We start from the raw sequence: 22,121 nt of genomic DNA on the forward strand, positions 1-22,121 counted from the left end.
TTCTTGTCAGAACTTTTTGGCTACCAAAGCTTTTAAAGTTAGATTGAAGGACTTAAGAGTGCTATCTTTTCTCTAACTCAAAATAAACAACCAAGTTTCGTCCGTGACTCTATTTTATTGTAGGTCTGATTTCTCTGTGGAATTGTGGGAACTTGCCAGGAAACTCTTGGTGAACTGTCCAAAGAGTCAGCTGTTATATTGAGTTTGCTTTCTATAGGAGTGTCGCTGTTGCGATGCATAGAAATGAGGTAATTTGCACAAATGAAGTCGATTCACAAATGAGGTCAGAAAGGAGGCCATTTCCTATTCATAGCAGGTGGAAAAGAAATTCCTAAAAATTTCAGCAGCAACGCCCCTGAAAATTTTTAAGTTGTGAAATAAGGAGTGTTTCAATTGAATGAAGGAAAAGTGAGATTGCTAACCAGCATAGAGTCCTGCTTGTTTATATGGGGACCATTTCTTATCCCTAAGCAAAGCGCAGAAAAAGAGTGCTTAACCTCAAGGTCAGAAACATATTGAACATTTACCTCGAAACCAAGAAGTTGTTTGTTCTTCAGGGCTGACCGCTCTCATCAATCTGCCTAAATATTTTTCACTTCGTACACTACTTGTTACCCTGAAAAAACAGAACTCCTGAAACAGAAAAATATTCGGTAATCGCGATGTGGTGCTGAACTAAATTTTCCAATTCAGGCGTTTTTCCACATGTATAACAGTTTTCAGAAGGCATAGCTTCCCTTTTTTATGCGGTCGTTTCGGCCTTGACCTGAGAGTTCATGCCATGTTTTGAACAAAGTTGCTGTCACACTGCATATCTATTTATTGTTTGAAATACTGGAAGCCAACAATTTGGCTAAGTTGAAAGGGCTTTACGTTCAGTGCAAAGGTAAATATGCAAGTAATGCATTATTTGAACAAAAAACAAAGTCGCGTATGACGAAAACTAGTTTTGAATTCATTTTATAGATAGAGCCACCGATGCGAAGGGGCAAACGTGCTTGGGGTGAGAAAAAAGTAAGTAGCCGTGACAAGAATGAAGAGCGCTAGATTTCCAAAATATGGCATTGCGTATAAGGGCCAAAGTTGTCGGAGCTAAGCGTGCTAATAGGTAAATAATTCCCATCCGGAACCTAACGATGAAAGAAATTGTAGCGAAATGCTTTTGTTCGAGCGAAGATTCGTGCAAGCGATTGTGACTGCGCCGCATTGTTCTCGTACTAAGACGCTTAACACATACAGAATGATTTAAACTAATCTTACCTGCAAAGCAGTTTCGTAGGAACGAAATATGAGTAACTCTTTACTGGAATTTCACCCCATAGAAAAGGTAAAGTAGTCTTGAAAAACGGCTTTCAGTAATTAATTTGCTGCGCATTGGAGCTACGCTCTCAAAAGGCTACGCGCTCAGAAGGCTGTCATTCTCAGAAGGCTGTTGCTTTTCCTTCAAGTGAATTGTTGGGTATTTGAAAGTTTGTTTATATTATAGATTTTCTATCACTAAATGCACCCGAAAACCACATTCATTCAAAAGCTTCAATATTCTGAAGCATCCGTTAACTTCACATATATGCGGGTAACTGTTCTCTGTACTTTGCCCCGACTGGCTATTATTTTGGAAACGCCGGCGAAGTATGGTCGATAATATTCATCTTACCAACACTAGCGAATGGCCCCCAGCTGTGGCAAAAGTGGCACTTTATTTTACTCACGTTAGCAAATGCTAAGCAAGTGTGCAGACAGGTACATTTCATTAGAGTTCTCCGCAAAATTACTTGCGGAAGAACGCGGATACGAAGACGAGTAACCCCAAAACGATTGATTGATTGATATGTGGGGTTGAACGTCACAAAATTGCCATATGGTTATGAGAGACGCCAAAGTGGAGGGCATAGGAAATTTCGACCATCTGGGGTTACCCAAAAACGAACAGAATGACTTGCGTTCGTTCTTGCGTTGCAAGTTTTTTACCTAGAGTTCTTGGGCAAGTATCGTTAAGATGAAGATTTGCCAACAAGGTGAACTGATAGTATTGCTGTATAATCTTTGGGTTCCTGTTCAAGAAAAACATCCTCTAAAAGCGCAGGTTCACGTAGTGGCGGACCTGCCGGTGGGCCATAACCTCCAGGACCACCTGTTGATTCTTGGCGTGGCGGCTACCACAACGAAGGACGTGGAAGTGTGGCCGCAAACTGTCACCGCAGTCACCGAGTTTGCTCTTTTCAAAACCGGTAAACAGTTACTGGATAACACTAGAACTTCGTTTACAATAACGTTATTAGAGGACGCAATGTGCTATAAGTAACCGTCTGTGGTTAACCATTCCTTCATTCGTTGCCACATGTCCTCATCTCACAGGTAGCACAGTACAAGAACTGCAATGACGCTTCTACTCTTTTAAATATCTTTGCTGTCTGCTGGCTTCCTCATTTACCTAAAGCATGTCCTTGACTAATATTATTTCAAAGAATTCTGAATTGTTTCCTGTAAAAAATCCGTTCAATTTCAAGACAGCCTAATCGGTTAATTTCTGTTTTAGTTACAATAAACAACCCTTTTGCCTTGCCATTAAATAATTGGTTAGGCTTTATATTCTTACAAAAAAGCCTCACATTCTATCTGAGTACAGAAGACCCTAACAAACATGAAGGAAGGCCCGAATCGGTGAAACCTAGAGTCTTCCGAGCTCTTGCTACACCCCCTCCTGAAAGCACTTTGAGCACAAAAATGTCGAACCCATTTCTCCGGCAATGCTGTGTGCCATAGCCACGCTAAAACTCTGTGCCACGTCCAGGGTGGTGGATGAAGTTGGGTGGTGTTTTCTACCCGAGGTACCTTCTTTCATTTGTCGTTAAGCTGAGTGGTAAAGTGACCTCATGCAAGAATTGTGTCAAACTTTTACTAACAATATTTTTAGTGGTACGTGCTATCTAGACTCAATTTAGAGCGTCTTTTGTCAGCACTAGGTACCCAAAAAAGTTATCAGTACAATATCAAGTGAGATTACTTTCCGCTGGACTGCTGACATCACGGCCCTAGGTAATCGATGTGGCGATGCCTTTAATTATGGTCGGCTTGCGTATTCAAGCACGCTGCACTGTTTACGCCTGACCTGTTCATCGTTTCATCGTCTGTTTACTACTCAAATGAGCACGCCTGGTTGATTAGTTATGTGGCTGGGCAATACACCTTAAAAATTCAGTTACAACACTTTATGACCAAATTAGTCACACATTGCTATCTTTAGACAAATTTATTACAATATGCTGATTAGCACTGCCTGTTTATAGCCATAATAAATTTGAAATCACTCACTATAATCGTATTTACAATGTCCATTATATTAGCTTCATACTAATAAAACATTATTTAGCAAACCTGAATCTGTCAGAGGCACTTTCATTGTGGGGAAGCTGCGAATGAAACATAAAAATAAAACGAAAAGCACAGGTAGCTGCGAACGCATTTCATTGTTAGTTCCGGAAATGAAGCAATAGCACGAAGTGTCTAGGGATCTGGAAGTGCGCCATCTCGGACGAACACAGGAACCAGAATAAACCGCTTTCTTGCACCAAGGCTATTCGAGCTGAAGCTAGTGACTCTAACATTGACCTTTCGTGTATATATTTATCTCAAATTTGTCTGAAAAGATCATAGTACCATTCAGGTAGGGTAGGTTAGTCTGCCACTTGAAGCCGCGAAGTATATATCGATCAAGCGTCCAAATGTTAGAAGAGCGTTGCACAGCCTTAATGATGTGTCAATGAATTCCTATTAGTCATTGGGTTTAGCGAAGGCTGTCCAGTAGTGGTCAAGTTTAGCAATTAGAATTGCGAGTAGCCGAACAGCAGGAGGTTCTACGAACAGACGAAAACTAGATCGTTGATGGTGGTAGTCGTGGCGTCGTCTATACGAGGCTAGAGATAGCTGTCCCAACGTGTGACCTTGTTGAGCAAGCCATAGACCACGCAAAAATTGGCGATTGCGCCATGTCTTTCTTTTGTTTTTCACAATTTGGACAGGCGACTACAATCGGCTGGTCCAGGTTTGTATGAAGCGGTGTTGAATCATGTAATCACTCAACATGCGCTTAATACAAGGAAGGACGTTTTGTTAAGGGAAAAGTTTGAATGAGAAGGCGTTTGTCTATGATATTCGAAAATAATATCTCGAGAATAGTGGGCCCCAACGCGGTGGTCTATAGTGGCTAAGGCACTCGGATGCTGAACCGCAGGTCGCGGGATTGAATCCCGGCAGCGGTGGCGACACTTTTGATTGAGGCGAAACTGCTGTAGGCCTGTGTGCTCATATTTAGGTGAACGTTAAAGAACCCCCGATGGTTGACATTCTCGGAGCCCTCCACCACAACGTCTCTCATATTCATAAAGTAGTTTTGGGCCGTTTAACCTCACAAATCAAGTCAGTCAATCAGTCAATGAATCGAGACCTGTGGCATCTCGGGAATTCGTTCCAGGTAGATCCACCTTGTGATATCCACGGCTAAACTTTCCTAATCGAAATATTGGCGTTAAATCAACAAGTTGGGGTGAAAACTAGTAAATTTCTGTGTTACTAATAACTTATGCCTCTTCACAATATACCAGCTCACGAGCTGAAATTGTACAATATTCAGAAGTCAGACTTTAAATATTATTGTAGGTGTTCGCCAATGCATTAGTATTATTCTTATTGTAGCACTCGTGTACTCCACTTTCCTCCGGAATTCCAAGGCACGCGAGGGCATGTGACATATATGAAGGAATGATTAATACCTAAGCGCACTTAATTTCCCTAAAAGCGCTAAGGGCAAAACCTGATTGGTCTCTTGGCACACTTTTTGTCGCATTAACGATACGGTTATTTAAAATGTTGGCAGCCTCCTGATAATCATGTGATCAAACATGCGCATTCTAGCTTCATGATTAGGTGGTCGCCGTCAACCCCATCACGAGCAGCAGGATCATAATTTTAAGTTACATGCCACTCCGATGTTTCTCCAATCAGCCCAGTCTTGTGCATACTGCGCCGATGTTAACCCCGAAGACTTATGAATCTAATCTGCCCGTTTAATTTCTGCCCCCCGTTCTCGCACTGGCCTTCACGCTGGCCACCAGTTATCTCGCCTTCTCACTGCATTTTTAACTTGACTAAGATATTCTTAACGCTAATGTGTTCTCTCGCCCAATCTGCTTTCTCCTTGCCCATAATAAGGTTACACCCATCACAAATAGTTTCATTGCACATGGCGTCGTACTTAAGTTTAACGCTCGTAAACGTAAACCTTGATGTGTCTTTCTGTATAAGTAAGTGCAAGTGAAATGGCCCTGTTATAACCTTTTCTCTTGAAAAATGCCGGTAAACACGCAACTATTATCTACACCACAACATTCCTATCTGTCTCATTACTTCATTCTAATAGTTCGTGTCTGTGACCCTTTCTCAATAAAAGTACTTACAGAGTCTCCATGGGTATCACAAACCGCTGTTTTCTTCAAAGGCTGATCAACATTACTATACTTGTGCGCCGCCACAGCTGGTGTCCGTAACCACTATCGCGAAATAAGAAAACGTCAGGCCTGGGGGAAGGCGCAGCAAAATCAGAGCGGAAGCTATAAGAGCTGCCTTTAAGAGCCTTTATTTGGACACTCATTGGTTAACTACTGCAAGCACACTTGTTCGGTGCTCGTCGCGGCAATAATATTAGTGCTTTCTGTGTTGTAGACTAGCACTCGCTATGGTATTTCTCCTAACTCTTCAAGAAGTGTTGTATTTGCTAAACACTTGCAAGAAATTTTGTGCCAATTGCTCACGCGGTGGCTCATGACGATGAAGAATCATACATGAAGTGTGCGGGCGCCACAGTAATTAGTTGATCAAAAACAAACTTTTGTACTGGGTTGGAGCGTTGGAGGGCCCACTCGTTACGCTATTAGCATTGTGTGACGCCTTGTACTTTTGCTGTTCTAAAACACTTTATCTTTTATATTAACGCGATTTTTTTTCCCGGCATCAAGCCTAACAAGGCAAGTTTGTCAACAAATTCCAAGCCCCGGCTTATCTTTGTGGTAGAATACTGGGCTGACATGCAGTGGACCCAGGTTCAAGCCTGACTGTGTACTTGGTGCTAGGTTTCTTTTATTTTGCGATTGTGGTTACGGACAGCGTCGGTGGCGGCGGACAACTACGGTGCCGCGCGTGACCCGAGTTCTTGTCCTATAACAGCTTTTGCGGCATAAAACACCTAGCATCAAGGAAACAGTGGGGCTCAAACTCGGGTCTGCTGCATGCCAGCACAGTATTCTACCACTGAGACACGCCAATGCTTGGGATTCGTTCGTCAAATTGCCTTAGGCAGGCTTGATTTCGGGAAAAGAATCACGTTAATATGAATGGTTAAGCGTTAAATAATAAACTTGCCAAAATGATCATATTATTATAATAGATGCCGTAGTTCAGGTCTCCAAAGGTTTAGACCACGTGGGGTTTTTTAACAGGCATCTTATAAAGCACACAAGCCTCGAGCATTGCAACACTGACAAAAATGGGGCCACAGCAGCCGTACTTTTTACTTGGAGCCATTTCTCAAGTCACGCAGTCGTAGTTCGTGGCACCGAGTTCGCAGCCCAATTTTGATGTACTCAGTCTGCCAGAAGCTCGTGTGCTCATATTTATAAGCCCGTCAATCCACGTAGTCGAACTTTCGCACCCTCCACTACAGCATTTATCACATTCATATCACGTTTTTGGACGCAACACCACTCACAATTATTAAAAGAAGTCTAACCACTTTTTGTGCAGCCAGAGAAGGCTAAGTAGATAAAAAAGCTCGAAAAACACAGAAACGACAAGTTGACCTGCGCTATAAGTTAAGTAACTTTTAACTCAACGTTTCCAAATGCTACTGTTTAACTTTGAGGTCATGAAATGCATGCCAACTCATTCAACATCTGCCATTAGCGCAGCTTTTTGACACGGTAAAAACTTTGCTCTGCTTTCACTGACTCGCGCAAGGCTGGGGCAAAGCAAAGCTGGTTGGTACTGGCTGACCCGGGCTTTTCTAGATACACGTTGGTTGGTATAGTTAGTATATGTGGTTTAGTATCTCCAAACCACCATATTATTATGGGATGCTTTGTAGTGGAGGGCTCCGAAAATTTCGACCACCTGAGCTTCTTCAATATGCACCCAAATCTGCGCACATGGGCCTGCAGCATTTTTGCCTCCATGGACAATTCAGCCGCCACAGCCGAGATTCGAACCCGCGACCTAATAAAGCACACGTTCACTCTCACGCCCAAGCACTTTGTGATCACTTTTCAATTCACGAATATCGGCTAGATATCGATTGGGCTCTATTGAAAATTGCTTAGCAATCGCAACGCAATGTACGTTGATCCTCTAATAAGCAATTGGCCATATTTGCATATTCGAGGATTTATCTTGATCAGGTCGCATCTTATTTGAATAATTGAATGAGCACTATAGTTAGTCTCAGTGTAGGGTAGCCTACCGGGGCTCAGCCCTGGTTAACCTCCCTGACTTTCTCTTTGTGTTCTCGCTCATTCTCCCTCTGCGAACGTGGATTATCGGGTGGATACGCTGCCAGTGTTCTTAGAAAGTTGACTACTGTTCTGGCTTTAGTTACGACCCGTAGCCTCCTATGAGGAAGTTCTAAGGTAAAAGTACTGCGCGCAGGTGTGGCCGCATGACGGCAAAGGGATGAACGATGGCACTGCCAACGTCACGTGCGTCTGGGTGCGACGTACAGAACAACGGATTGGACCGAGGAGCCATAGTGACCGTTATCAATACTCGCGGCGAAATGTAGTTAGTTTTGCATAGCCACATGCACATTTCGCTGTAACTTGCTTAGGTTGCACTAGTCACCAATCTGAACTGAATCAGCAGATCTGGTGGGTACGTATCTCGTCTTGGCAATTACAGAAGTTATTGATTGGTTGATATGTGGAGTTTAACATCCCGAAACCATTATATAATTACGAGAGACACCATAGGGGAGGGCTCCGAAAATTTTGACCACCTGGGGTCCTTTAACGTGCACCCAAATCTAAGGACACGGGCCTACAACATTTTCGCCTCTATCGGAAATGCAGCTGCCGCAGCTGGGATTTGAACCCACAACCTGTGGGTCAGCAGCGCAGTACATTAACCTTTAGACCACTGCGGCGGGGTGCAATTACTAGAATGTGCTAAACAGGAGTGCGCTCGGAACGGTCGCAGTTCCAGCGCACAAAAAGTGAAACCGAAGCAGGGTCAATCCGCTCGTAGCGCTGCGGTTAGTATTCCACACTGTGCCTTCATTTTGAGAGTTTCGTGTGACTCTACCAAAGTGGCGCAGGAGTAAAATGCCCTCTTCACATTCAAAAGGCCCGGGTTCCAATTGCAGCTGTATATGGTGCATTTCTATTCTTGGTATCACTTTTGTAGGCTCTCTTGGTCTGCATTCGTATTTTGAATCTAGCTTGAGGTATCACGTGTTCATAAAGAATAGCACGAATTGTGAGGCAGCGCAAACAAGATTTCACAGCGGGCGTATTTATTGTGATTGCAGGCATTGATTTTCATCATTTATTTATACTTTATTATATGACCTACCTGTTTGAGAGATCACTTATACAGGACTACCGACCTTTGTATCCACAATATTGATACGTAACAGCCGCTAAACACGGCTGCATGAAAGACGAGGACGAAGTGCGTTTTCCTTTGATGCTGGAATGGCGCCATCTTGCTCCTCGAGTTCTGTGCGCTGTAAATAGTTCATTGAACAAGTTTCTCGTAACATTATTGGTGGAGGTGGACGACCCCAGTACCTCGATGGAGACGCGTAGTGGTCGCACCATCGGCGACCTTTCGACCGGTTCGACTTCTGTTGGGTGATCCACGAGAGATCGACACGGGTCCAAACGTTGATATTTTACATTTCATTGAGTATTTTATATTTCGTGCACCTCTCACCAGGTAGCCCGAAAGTGAACTTTGTTTTATGAAACGGCATAACTTACGAAAAAAATATCGAACTTCACCAACATGGAGGCACCAATTTCGTCACCTGTCATTTTCAAAAATTGCAGATGCTACAAAAAGACAATTATTTTTGTTTCAAGAAAGATATTTTTTACCTGAGATGTATGTCTAATGAAGAAGGAACTCATACGGTTTTAAGTTTGTAGACCTCAAGAAAATAGCTTTTAAAAATGTCTAAGTTTGCGACAGTTCAAACTAGGTTACGTATTCCCCGTTTTTTTTCTCCGAAAGTAATGCAAGCATCGTTTTTAAACTTGACACGTTTTAAGGATATAAAGTGTTCATTAGGTACATAAATTATTGCTGCCGTTCGGCAAATTTTTATATATTGCCTCAAAGTTCTCATATTGGTAAAAGTGTACTCTACGTAAATTTGAATAATAAAAACCTTCGATTTTTCTTAAAATCTCGTAAAGAGACAACGGAAGGCCATAATACAGTAATATAGAAAAACATATTGCAATATTTTGTTTTTAGCGAATTATTCGTGGTACAAATCAGAGCTTTTCGAAGATGCGCTGATAAGTATAGAAATCTAGAAATTGGAACGGAAAAGCGGCAATAAGCTTCAAACGCGAGTAAACGTGACCGCATTTAGTGAAGAAAGGCTGTTTTAGCAGATAGGAGAAGCTATTTTGAACACAATATTCTACAGTATCTGAATTCACCCTTATTCGCAGAGCACTGAGACTTCTAATATGTGGTGCCTCTCCATTACTGACACACAGATAGAGCTGCTGTGACGGCTATGTGTTTGCAACACTTTGGTTAAGAGAATTGAATCTTGAATGAGTTCATAAGCAATTCATAACAAATTTTTATCATTTGGGGCACGAATACTGCCTCATTAGACTGAAGAACACGCTTTAGAGCAAGTTGTCATCCGTCGTCTGCTCTACAGATGAATTTCTGTGCGCCGCATCTTGGAGGCAATGCTTTAGACCTTATAGTTCAAAGTAGGGACAAAGATTACGCATCCCGTAATTTTATCGACAAAAACATTGTGAAATTCATTTTAGCGTACTATACTTCAGTTTTGAATTCGCACAGTGAATACTTGCACACGCTGTTTTACGTCTGCTCTCATTAAAGGTGAGAGACATAAGAACAGACGACAGATAGATCACTTTCGTGCTGCTGGTTTCACGCATAGTTGCATTGCCAGTAATTTCAGCCTCAAGGAGCGTGGCGATGGCTGACCACTTCAGCCGGGATAGAGTTTTTTCGTTCAGATTACCTCATGTTGCATAAAAAGAAAATACCTTATCAAAGAAACTTCCGCAAGGTCGGAGACATCGGCCTGTTTGCCCTCCAGAAGCTTTTGCCGAAAGCTGCCCGCCATGCTCATAAAAACGATCACGTCTACCAGAACTGCTTCAGACGCCTCAGAGATATGCTGTCTTCGTCTAATGGCTTCTCAGCTGAAACAGCTGATGAGTTTTTGCCGAAAGAAGAAAAAGGCAAAAGTCAAGAGCGGTGCGTAAACACGCCTGGAGCATTGTCACATATGTATGTGGAGAAGCTGCCTGCGCAAAGTAGCAAAGTTCATGCAGAGCGAAGACAACTTAGCAGCAATTCTACAGTAACCGTGAAATGCCACCGTAACGTGTGTAACCGCCACTTTCAACCATCAGATCTAAAATGCAGTGTGCGTGCCCAGTGGTTCAAGAACTTCAAGCAAGCCTATGAAGCGTGTTCTTCGTATCAAGAGCGCATGCGTTTGTTGACACTGTTGCCGAGCGATATAGAGTGCCGAAAACTCCAAGTGCTTATACCAAACTTGTCAGCTTACATGATATGCAGATCCCGACGCTGGCGCGCAAAACACGGGATATGGTTAGCACCAAATGCGGTAAAAGGGACACGGCTGAACGCACTGGACGTCCAGGCAGCTATGGCTTACTACTACAAAGATTAGTATAGCTGCTCTCGGCAGAGTCCCAACATAAAAAATGTAGTACCTGTTATCATTGAAGGAAAAAAGGAGCTTGTTTCGAAAAGATTTATGACCCGTTCGGTGCGAGAGGCTTGCCGTCTTTTTAGAGAAACTAATCTGAACACTTCCTATGGGCTCTCAAAGTTTCATTCACTGAGGCTGAAGTGGGTTCTTGCACCACACCAAGAAGTGTGCCTTTGTATATACTGTGCTAATGCGATGGAGTGTGTTCTGCTCTACAAGACGTCACCGATGGTGCCTACATGGCAGACTTCTTGAAAGAACTATGTCTTTGCAGCTCCCCTTTAAGTGATTGTTTTTTAGGCCATTGTGAGTATTGTGCTAAGGAGGACGCTCTAACAGCCACATGTTTAGAAATCCCTGAAGATATTGAGGTAGCCTATACAGTATGGAAAAAAGGCAATCTAGTAAAAAAAAAAAACAGCCCAGGCAAGTGCTTTTCTGCGAGAGCTAAGTCTATGGTTCGTGAAGGGGATTACCCATGAATACATGAGATACATTCAAGAATCAGCAACACGCCAGGCGAAAGAGAACCAAGAAAAAGAACCTTGCGTTTTTCACTTGGATTTCGCCGAACATTGGACAGCCGTTTTACCTAATGAGGTACAGTCGTATCCCTGGCACAAAAGCCAGGTGTCTATATTCACATGTGTCGTCACAAGGAAGCAATCAATTCAAAGTTTTGCCGTCATCAGTGATGACACATGCCATGATGTTGAACATGCCTGTTTTGTTCTACGAATAATCTACAACTATATGAAGGAACAACTTAAGCCTGACACGCATGTTACTTATGTTTCCGATGGTGCATGTAGTCACTTCAAAAACAAGTACTAGTTGTTCGAGTTATGTCAGAAAGATCATATATCAACCAAGTGGACTTTTTCGGCCACAGGACATGGCAAGAACTCTTGTGACGGCTTTGGTGGCCTACTATAGCATCAAGCTACGCTCTACAACCTCAGAGCGGCAAGCTCAGCTGTGATTATGTCAGTATCCCAAATGGTGGCGCAAATGAGCGTGAAGCTCAAGAATGTCAAGTTGCCGTGTGCAAATGCAGACGAGCTAGAAACATTCCATCAGTTTAAGAAGAGCCAGTAGAAATTGTTGTCACGTTGTCCAGGCATACGTTCTTGGCATGTTTGGCTAAGCACATCTGAGGTCACTGATCGTGGTCGTGTTTTGTTAGCGTCACGTACTGCTAAATGCGATCTGCAAAAGATGCAGCCATTTTGAGCGCGTCTCTTGTTTCACGCCGTCACCACCAAAATACCAGTGAGGGTACTTCAAACGCATACGCTTTTCTAGCGAGACCCAACACTTGCGTTGGAACATTTTCATGTTTGAAATTATCTGCAAATATAGAGAGATGTTTTGCAGCCGAGTGACAGTGTCGAAGATTTTTTCTATTAGAGCTCTGTTATTAGGAGCGTAAATGCGCCTTCATGTGTACGTATTTGTCACAGTGCTAAAACAGCCTTTCTTCAGCTAATGCGGTCACGTTTATTCGCATTTGAAGCTCATTGCCGCTTTTCCGTTCCGATTTCTAGATTTCTCAACTTATCAGCGCATTCTCGAAAAGCTATGATTTGTACCACGAATATAGTCGCTAAAAACAAAATAATGCAACATGCTTTTCTATATTACTGCATGATGACCTTCGCTTGTCTATTTACAAGATTATAGGAAAAATCTAAGATGGGGTTTTTTATTATTCATATTTCAGTGGAGATCACTTTTGCCAATATGAGAACTTTGAGCCAATATATAAAAACTTACATTTGCCCCATGGCAGCGATAATTTATGTACCTAATGAACACACTATATCCTTGAAACGTGTCAAGTTTGAAAACATTGCTTGTATTACTTTCAGAGAAAAAATGGAGAATACGTAACTTATTTTAAACTGTCGCAAAAGTAGACATTTAGAAAAGCTATTTTCTTAAGGTCTACAAACTTGAAACCGTATGAATATATTCTTCATTAGACATACATTTCAGGTAAAAAATATCTTCCTTGAAAAAAATATTTATCTTTTTATAGCATCTGCAATTTTCGAAAATGACCGGTGACGAAATTGGTAACTCCGTGTTGGTGAAGTTTGATTTTTTTCCTCGTAAGTTATGCCGTTAATCATAAAACGAAGTTCACTTTCGGGCTACCTAGTGAGAGGTGCACGGAATATAAAATACTCAATGAATGTAAAATATCATCTTTTGGACCCTTGTCGATCTCTCGTGGAATCACCCTGTTACTTCCTCTACGCCGCCCTCATCAGTCCAACCCAACATCTACATCACACTCCCGCACCTCCGGGATCCCGGCACTTTTTCCGGTGATGGTACGATCGATCTTGACACTTGGCTGAACCGGTACGACCGCTAGAGTGCTACTAACCACTGAGATCCCACGCTCATACTCGCCAACGTGCTTTTATACCTAAACGGCACTCCCCGAACAAGGTTTGAAAGCCACGAAGCCGACATAACGAGCAGGGATCTCTTCAAAGAAAAGATACGCGACCTGTTTCCCGATTTATCTGGTCGTCAGCTGGCTGCGAAGAAGACTCTTGCCAAACGGGCCCAGTATTCTACAGAATCCTACGTGTCCTACATTCTTGACGTCTTGGCCTTTTGTTCCAAGGCCGAACAGTGCTTGTCGGACGACGAAAAGGTTAACCACGTCTTGAGAGGCATTGCTGACGATCATTTCAACCTGCTGGTTTTTAACAGTGTCTCGAGCATCGACACCATCCTTAAAGATTGCCGACGTCTCGAACAAGCTAAAGCCCGCCGCGTAGCCCAAAGCATCGTGCGTCTTCCGAACATAGCGGCCACTTCTTCGTGTGACGACGCCTTCCACCACGCCCCTCGATGTGACAACCTTACACCCATCATTCGTCGAGAGGTCGAGGCAGCACAACCGGTAGCCACGCCATTCCCGACGCCTGCGCCTTCCCCGACCAAGATCACTTTGGTACAAGCCGTCGTTCGACAAGAGCTATCGAATGTCGGCCTACATCCTGTTCCTGCCGTATATTCTGCTGAGCCTTCTTATCGTCCTCCTTCTGCTCCTCGCAGACAACGCAATCCGTCCGAATGGCGTACTCTTGATCACAGGCCCATAAGTTTTAACTGTCGACGCGTTGGTCATATCGCTTGTAGCGGCCGCAGCCGCTCGGCTCCACCGTCCCATTATGCACCTCAGTATCACGCCACTTCTGTTCGCCAGTCGTCCCCATCCCATTCTCCATCAACGCCGACCACATTTTACGCTCCAGCAGCACCTCTGAGCAGACCTCGCTACGACCGGTCACCGTCCCCTGCTCGTCGTCAGTCCCGGTCGGCTCCACAACGCCGTGCTGCCTCCCCGACCTATTCGCAGCACCTCCGAGCGGAAAACTAGGCCGTGCAGCTTCTGCAGTTGGAGCTGCCTTAACGACCTTCGTAAGAAATCCTTGTTTAACGTTAACGACTAACCGGAACCTTTCGGACTTTACTGTCGACATTGTTCGTGTCAGCGCATTGATAAACACTGGCACGAATATGTTCATTTTAAATGCTAACCTTCGCCGCCGACTTGAAAAAGCTGTCAAGCCCGCCCTGAACCGAGCTATTCTGGACTTTTTTCGTCGAGCCGGACGCCAGCTTAATGCCTCCAAGTGCCACTTCACTCGTCGTCAAATTTCCGTTCTCGATCACCTTGTCGATGCCCAAGGCGTGCGTCCAGACCCAGAGAAAATTCGCGCAGTCACGAAATTTGCCGTTCCGAGGACCACAAAAGATGTGCGCAGTTTTGTTGGGTTTTGCTCATATTTCAGATGCTCTGTTCAAGACTTTGCGACCATTGCACACCCCCTCACAGACCTCTTGAAGAAATACGCCTCGTTTATCTGGGGCCATTACCAAGGGTCATCGTTTTCGCAACTTACGACAATGCTAACAATGCCACCAATCTTGGCTCACTTTGATCCATAATCCCCAACTGAGGTTCACACGGACGCCAGCGGACACGGCACAAGGGATGTTCTATTGCAGCAACAACGGGGACACGACCGTGTTATAGCTTACGCAAGTCGACTGCTCTCTCCAGCCGAGCGCAACTATTCCATCACGGAGCGCGAGTGCCTCGCCCTTGTATGGGCTGTCGCCAAGTTTCGTCCATACCTGTCAGGGCACTCATTCCGTGTTGTCACTAATCATCACGCGCTCTGCTGGCTAGCCTCCCTGAAGGACCCCACGGGACGTCTCGCTCGTTGGGCTCTACGCCTTCAAGAGTACACGTTCTCTCTAATGTACAAAACAGGGCGATTACATCAGGATGCGGATTGTTTATCCCGCTACCCTGTTTACGAAGCAACCGATACTGATGTTTTTCACGGCCATTTTTTCCGTGTCGCAGCTGTTGAACATTGGGGGAAATCAACGTCGAGATGCTTCTTTACGAGCCATCATTGACGAACTGGAGTCAACGCCTCGAGACCCGTCCCTACGAATGTTTTTTGGTGAAAGATGGGTTCCTATATCGCCGTAACCTCGATTTCTTTGGATCAGACTTACTTCCTGTCATCCCAGCGCACCTGCGTTACACTGTCCTGCATCAACTTTATGACGCTCCCATGACGGGTCATTTGGACGTTTCTCGCACATACGATCGGGTACGACGTCGGTTTTTTTGGCCTGGACTTATCCGCTCTGTTCGACGCTATGTCGCCGCTTGCGAGCACTGTCAGCGTTGCAAAACGCCGTCTGCCCTCCCAACCGGCTACCTTCAGCCGATCGACGTTCCCGATGAACCTTTCTTTCGAGTTGGTCTCGACCTGTTGGGCCCATTTCCACCCTTCACAGCCGCAAATAACAGAATTGCTGTTGCCACAGAATACGCGACGCGGTACGCTATAACACGAGCACTCCCGACCAGCTGCGCTACCCACGTTGCGGACTTTCTGCTGTACGACATAATATTTTTGCATGGTGCTCCCAAACCAACTTCTCATCGACCATGGCCGCGCGTTCTTATCAGCTGTCGTTCATGAAATCCTGAGGTCTTGCCATACCAAGCACAAATTTTCTACTTCGTACCATCTCCAGTCAAATGGCCTCACGGAGCGCCTTAACAGGACCCTAACCGATATGCTTGCCAAATACGTTGTGCCAGACCACCAGGATTGGGACATTCATTTGCCATAGATGACGTTCACCTACAATTCATCTCGTCACAACACTGCCGGCTATTCGCCCTTCTATCTCCTATATGGCCATCACACTTTACTAGCTGCGGCCACTCAATATGCCGGGGAAGTCATTGCCCGCGGCAATCACGCGCGCCAAGTCGCCCGTAACCGTCTACAGGCTTCACAGAAGCAGCAACAACACCTCTACAATTCTCACCATAGAGACGTGCACTTTTACCCGGGTTCTCTCGCATTCCTCTGGTCACCTACTTGGCGTAAGGGACTGTCTGAAAAACTGTTGTCGCCCTACACTGGATTATTCCGTATCGTTCGCCAAGTGATGGACGTCACGTACGAGATTGTTCCAACCGATTCAACAAAGTCATCGTCAGCTCCTAGCGACACCGATCACGTGGCTCGGCTAAAGCCCTATCACCCCCCTTCGACATCATCTGTGTAGATTCAGCACCAGGACGGTGCTTCTACCGTCGGGCGTTATGATACGTAACAGCCGCTAAACACGGCTGCATGAAAGAGGAGGACGAAGTAAGTTTTCGTTTGATGCTGGACTGGCGCCATCTTGCTGGTCGAGTTCTGTGCACTGTAAATAGATTATTAAAATAGTTACTCGTAACAATATCAACACGTTCACCTGTTGATGTGCTGCACATTGTGATGGCTGTTTTAAAGTGAGCTTCAAAATAACTTTGCCTTCATTGTCAGAAGGAAGAGCGAAAAAAAGGAAAACATTACTGCTTTTGCAGTATTTACTGTCTTGCGTCCATGCGTCCATGCGTCAGTCGAGTGAACGCTTGAAGTACCGCCATCACGCATCTCGCATACCCTGTGGCACATACCTGCTCTACACGTCTGCCTATTCATATGCCCGTCTGCTAGTCTGTCTGTACGTCCGTAAATGCAACCGTCCATGCGTCCGCCTAGTGAACACTCCAAGTACCGCCTTCTCGCATCCCCTGTGGCACATACCCGCTTTACGCGTTCGTCTATCCGTCCATCTGGTTGCTAGTGTATCTGTCCGTCCGTGCGTCTATTTAGCGAGCGCTCCAAGTACCGCCATCTCGCATGCCGCATACCCTGTGGCACATACCTGATCTACACATCCGTCTGTTCGTACACCCGTCTGCTAGTTTATCTGTCCATACGTAAATGCAACCGTCCATACATCCGTCTAGTGAACAATCCATGTACCGCCATCTCGCATCCCCTGTGGCACATACCCGCTTTACGCGTCCGTCTACCCGTCCATCCGTCTGCTAGTCTGTCTGTCCTTCCGTTCTTGTGTCTATCTAGTGAACGTAGCGAGCTAGCGGCATTATTCAGATGTCATCGTATCGAGCACACGCAGTTTGAGTCGCACTCTCGCTAAATTCTCGGCAACCGAAATTTACGTTTTTTTATTTGCACGCATCGCTGCTAATAAATAAATGCACTCACAATCAAATCTTCTTTTTCTAATTAACATTTCATTTTGCTTCCTTTCGAGTATCAATATCAAGCAACTAAAGCTAAAATTAAAAAACGAAGGCGAACCAATGTAGCTTTGCAAGGGACAGTAAGGTTGAAAAGGCACCATCTACAGCTGCTAATGAAACCCAGGCGTTTGGATTGTGAAGCGAAAGTTTTGCCCCTAAACCACTTTAGCGTAGTCGCACACAACTTTCAAAATGACAAAACATTGCAAAATATACTAACCACCGCATAACGCGCTGATTGACCCTGTTCAGTTTTCAGTTCCCGGAGGTTGTTTCGGGCACTCCCCTTTTTGCTAACGTTAGGTTTTGCTTGGTTACACCTTCTTTTTCAAAGATGTTGGAGCTGATGCTTGTTTCGCTGGCTTTTTCGCGAGACATTACTAACTAGCTCCTAAATATTATCTGGTTTGGCTAAGGTATACTTCATTGCATTGGGCTAGACACAGTTTCAATACCGGTAGGTTCTTTGCATAAGAGGGGTCGGTAAGGTAGTCGATGATGCGGCCACATATTACACCAGAAACCACAAGGTGCCGATCAGCTCTGCTGTTTTTTTTATTGGACCTACTGTAAGCGTCTCCATTCTTGGACGTGCCTGCACGCTATATCTGATTTCGCCACCACTTCCCCCCCCCCCCTTTGTCCTTCAACTGTCACACACACTCTTTATTTTGATGTTTCAAGTTACCGCATGATTGCTCTTGTAGATATTGACACGCCAGATTGCTGTAGTATTTTAGGAGAATTAGGGTAAAATGTAGCAGGCAAATGTTTACGTCTCTGCTTATACAATGGTCAGCTTTATTCAATGGTGTTTATTTTAATGATACGGTATGATTTGCTCGTGGGCCTGCCTAGACAACTGAGTGATTACGATGCTTGCTCTAGCATGCTGTTGTGCGTTTTCCAATTCCACCCATGTCAAAGTTTTTTGTCAAAGCTTCTTTCTGGTTCTTTGCACATACTTATCGTCCTTTTCACTGTAGCCGTTCTCTTGCCCTACAGAGGTATGTATGAAAAGCAAGACGACTGGGGAATCGTGCTTCGGGAGTAAGGCGAAAACCGAGGAGCTAAAATAGGGTGGACAGAGTTTGTCCCTTTTGGGTATGACGATCGTTTTGTTTGCTCTGCAGAGACTAAGAGTTTGCTCAAAGGGCTAAGCTGGTAAATATAAAAGGAGAACTGGTAGCTCAGAATAAAATGTCCCCATTAAAATAGGGTTTGACTTCGTCGCCTGCCCTTTAAACATGTTTTTAGGCATGTAAACACAACTTGAATAGTTATAGTCACTTCCACGAACGCAATTGAATCTCTAGTGATATCTGTTTACAGGACAACCAAACCTATTGATTGGTTGGATGGTAACAATTTTGTTAGCCGGCCTGCAGATCTTTAATCTACCAGGCAACCGAGGTTGTGTAGACGTGGTCGCAAAGCGTCTGTACAGGGCACGTAATACACACTTCTCTTTTATGAAATGATTAAGAAAACTTTCGGCCAACCAGGTTCTTGTTTTCATGTATTGAGTGTTCATGACCCATTTATTCAGTTGTATTTGCGTATTGGTGATGTCAATCACATTATCATTGTTCTGATGTGTTTGCGGTATTTATAGCGTGCCCTGTAATGTTCTCATAATTGCAGGTCCTTTCTCTCTTCCGGCTGGAATGGAAGCTACCGCCTTCATGAACACATCCTATGCGCCAAGAGAATATCCCGACTTTCAGCTGTACCTTCAGAGTGTATCCGGTGCAAGTGTAGAAGGCGAGCGGTTCATGATAGACATCGGACTTCGTCAAGACGTAAGTGCCAGTGCGGCAGCTCGCACTTTAGAAGGAAGAAGTCAGTTGTATTGAAGGTTCGTCGGCACGTTTGACCACAGCTTTCTGCCTTTCACATCCGTGCGCGTGTACCCGCAAGCGTTAAAGTAGCTGAACAAGAGCAGCTGCACGTAAGCGTCGAGAGCGATCATTGCAATGAAGAGGCGAAAAAAGTCTGCCGCTTTTTCGCGGGAGGAACTATACAGATTCAGGATGAACAGCGACTTGCCTGTACGCTTGCAGAGTAGAATCCTTACCATCGTATGCTGAGTGCCCGCTGCATCTCGTTCGTGCTGTACAGCAGTGCGGATGCTGTGAATGAGCGTGGATGTGAAGGGGAAAGCGTGCGTACGAAGCTGATGGTAGGCAACCTAATGCGGGAGGGTGAAGAGGGTAGACGTCTCATCCAAGACCGTAACATCTGGGGCCGATTCTGTTTCCTGCAGTTGAACTTTAAGTTTCTGTATGAGCTGCTCCAGGTGGCTTCTTTCTCACAGTACCCATAGCAGTTCCACTACCATGCGGTAATTGTGGAACACGTCATGATTAAGCCGATGCTGGTTCTGGGCCGACCTGAATCGTGGAAGATGGCCGAACGTGGACGGATGCTTCCGGCGCTCGAGGTGTGCATGAATTTAGGCGGTTGAGGTCTCCTTGTAGTTTTTTAGAGCATTCAGTGAAATATCAGAGGCCTCCGTACAACTCTTCGTGGTATTCAGTGAGGTCTTCGTGCCCACAATGGCAGTGTGTTGAAACAGGCTTCGAATTGTATTTCCTGGGTCATCAGAGCCGCAGATGCTGCTTTAGAGACCATAATACTGATGTATTGTTTTCTGGTGAAGCAACGCAGTGGAGTTGTTGTTTTGGCTGCGATTAGGACTTGGTTGTGGAAGAGACAGCCACTATTGTTTGCCACAAGGTCAAGGTTGGTTGCGCAATGGTTGCGTCTAACATTGCTTCTATCAACTGGATGTATGGTAAAATGTTTTCTGTCAGGTAAGTTAATTTAGAGAGCCGAGACTGCTGCGAAGAAAGTTGTGCCTTAAGTGAAGAGTTCTCCCGGACAAACTCCCTCACCTGTGGATCTTGCGATAACGTCGGTGAAGATTCGAATGGCTATGGGGGTCCCTGGGCCCAGGCTAGCTTCTTGAGACCCCGTGCGGAAGAAAAAGAGAACTATTTCTGAAATAATCCGAGCAGGACGAGAGAGGCAACGAGGAAGATTAGACATGCTTGTAGAACGGGACTGCGATCAGGACTTGGACCACAGCTTGGACCGCGAAAGGGACAGAGTTTTCGATTGGGACCTCAGCCGTGACCATCCATGGTTGTCAGATCCGGAGAGCCCGGTCTGATCCTGCTGCTGCGGCTGGCTGAGAGACGGGCATGACTGCTCTTTTGACGGTGAGTGATTGTAGCGAAAGATAGATGACTGTTTAGGTGGTGGCTCTTCATCGAGTGCTTCCACCGATGCGTTCCCGGATGGGGTAGGCTTTTTATCGAAACGGTTTTCAGTCTCAACTGTTTGTTGCATGGCCACCCTTACAAATGATGCAGTGGGCACAGCTTGTATGTTGCGTTCCTTCAGGGGTCAGCGGGTGTTCCTCGCCCCAACGCGCACAAAGGTTTCATTTTGGATGAGGGCGAACATATGTTCAGTCATCTACTTTGCGGAAAATGAAGCCTGCTTTGACTCTTGAGTAGAGGGGGCAGAGGTGAATGTCAACGCTGTGATAGAAGATGTGTCGAAGCGAACAGTCTCCAAGCGTGGCGAAGAATACGTGGTTGGTCCGTCCTATGCGGCGGCCACCCGCAACAGGCAAGGTTTGGTTGCTCGCTTGAAAGTCCTTCAAGATTTTCACATAAGCAAAGCGGTAGTAGGCGTTCAACATGATGGCCTAAAATAAATGGTCGTGTGGTGGGCGGTAAACATAAAATTTGTTGGTTCGCACTCCCACGCGCAGTGATGTAATGTCAAAGTAGGCTTGTGCTCAAGCATATTCTTACACACTGAGGGTGAAGGTGTTGTTTTTGGGGTGAACACACGCTTTGTCGCGGGTCGCTGGTGGCTGGTGAGGTAACTAAGTGGCCTTTAGCAAAACTTCGTACAGATGCCATGGCGGAAGCTTCGTAAGGTCGACGGGTATTTTGGCCGTCCCACGATGTACACAGCGTCAGGGGGCATCTTATAAAAATACATAGTTAACCATGTATTCATAAAGGCGGCGGGCACGGTTTCAAGCCGTTACGTGGTGGTATCGCTTGCTGGGCGTCGTTCAAGTGCGGCGTCACCTGACGAAGCTCGAAGAGTCGCCTCTTCTGGGCCCAAAAACAGGGTGATGGCTGCCAAGAGCCATCCAAACATTCTTATGTTGAAATCGTGGTTGTTTCAACCATATATGAATACTAAGCTGGGGTGACTGGGCGTGGCAGGAACGCGGAGTAAAACACTAAAGCACTGACAAAATGACTACGCCGAAGAAAGCGGGAGCGTTGCAAGAAATTCAATAAAACCTATCACAAACACAAGAGTGAAACACACGTGTGAACCCTTTGAAAACGCGAGATAGACTCCATGTGGTCGCGAGAATAATTTGCTGTGAGGAATTTCGGTGTTTGTAATAGTTGCCAT

At 45.1% G+C, this 22,121-nt stretch overlaps 1 protein-coding gene across 1 annotated transcript in view; it reads left to right on the forward strand.

The window, feature by feature from the left end:
* Window positions 1-22,121, forward strand: part of LOC142764775 (glucose dehydrogenase [FAD, quinone]-like) — a 73,086-nt gene that overhangs the window by 31,686 nt on the left and 19,279 nt on the right. The window contains exons 7-8 of the mRNA XM_075865298.1: window positions 2,084-2,228; window positions 19,314-19,471. Of these exons, the coding sequence (XP_075721413.1) occupies window positions 2,084-2,228; window positions 19,314-19,471 (303 nt within the window). The remainder of the gene's footprint in view (window positions 1-2,083; window positions 2,229-19,313; window positions 19,472-22,121) is intronic.

This window comes from Rhipicephalus microplus, chromosome 6 (genome assembly GCF_043290135.1).
Source record: "Rhipicephalus microplus isolate Deutch F79 chromosome 6, USDA_Rmic, whole genome shotgun sequence".
NCBI lineage: Eukaryota > Metazoa > Arthropoda > Arachnida > Ixodida > Ixodidae > Rhipicephalus > Rhipicephalus microplus.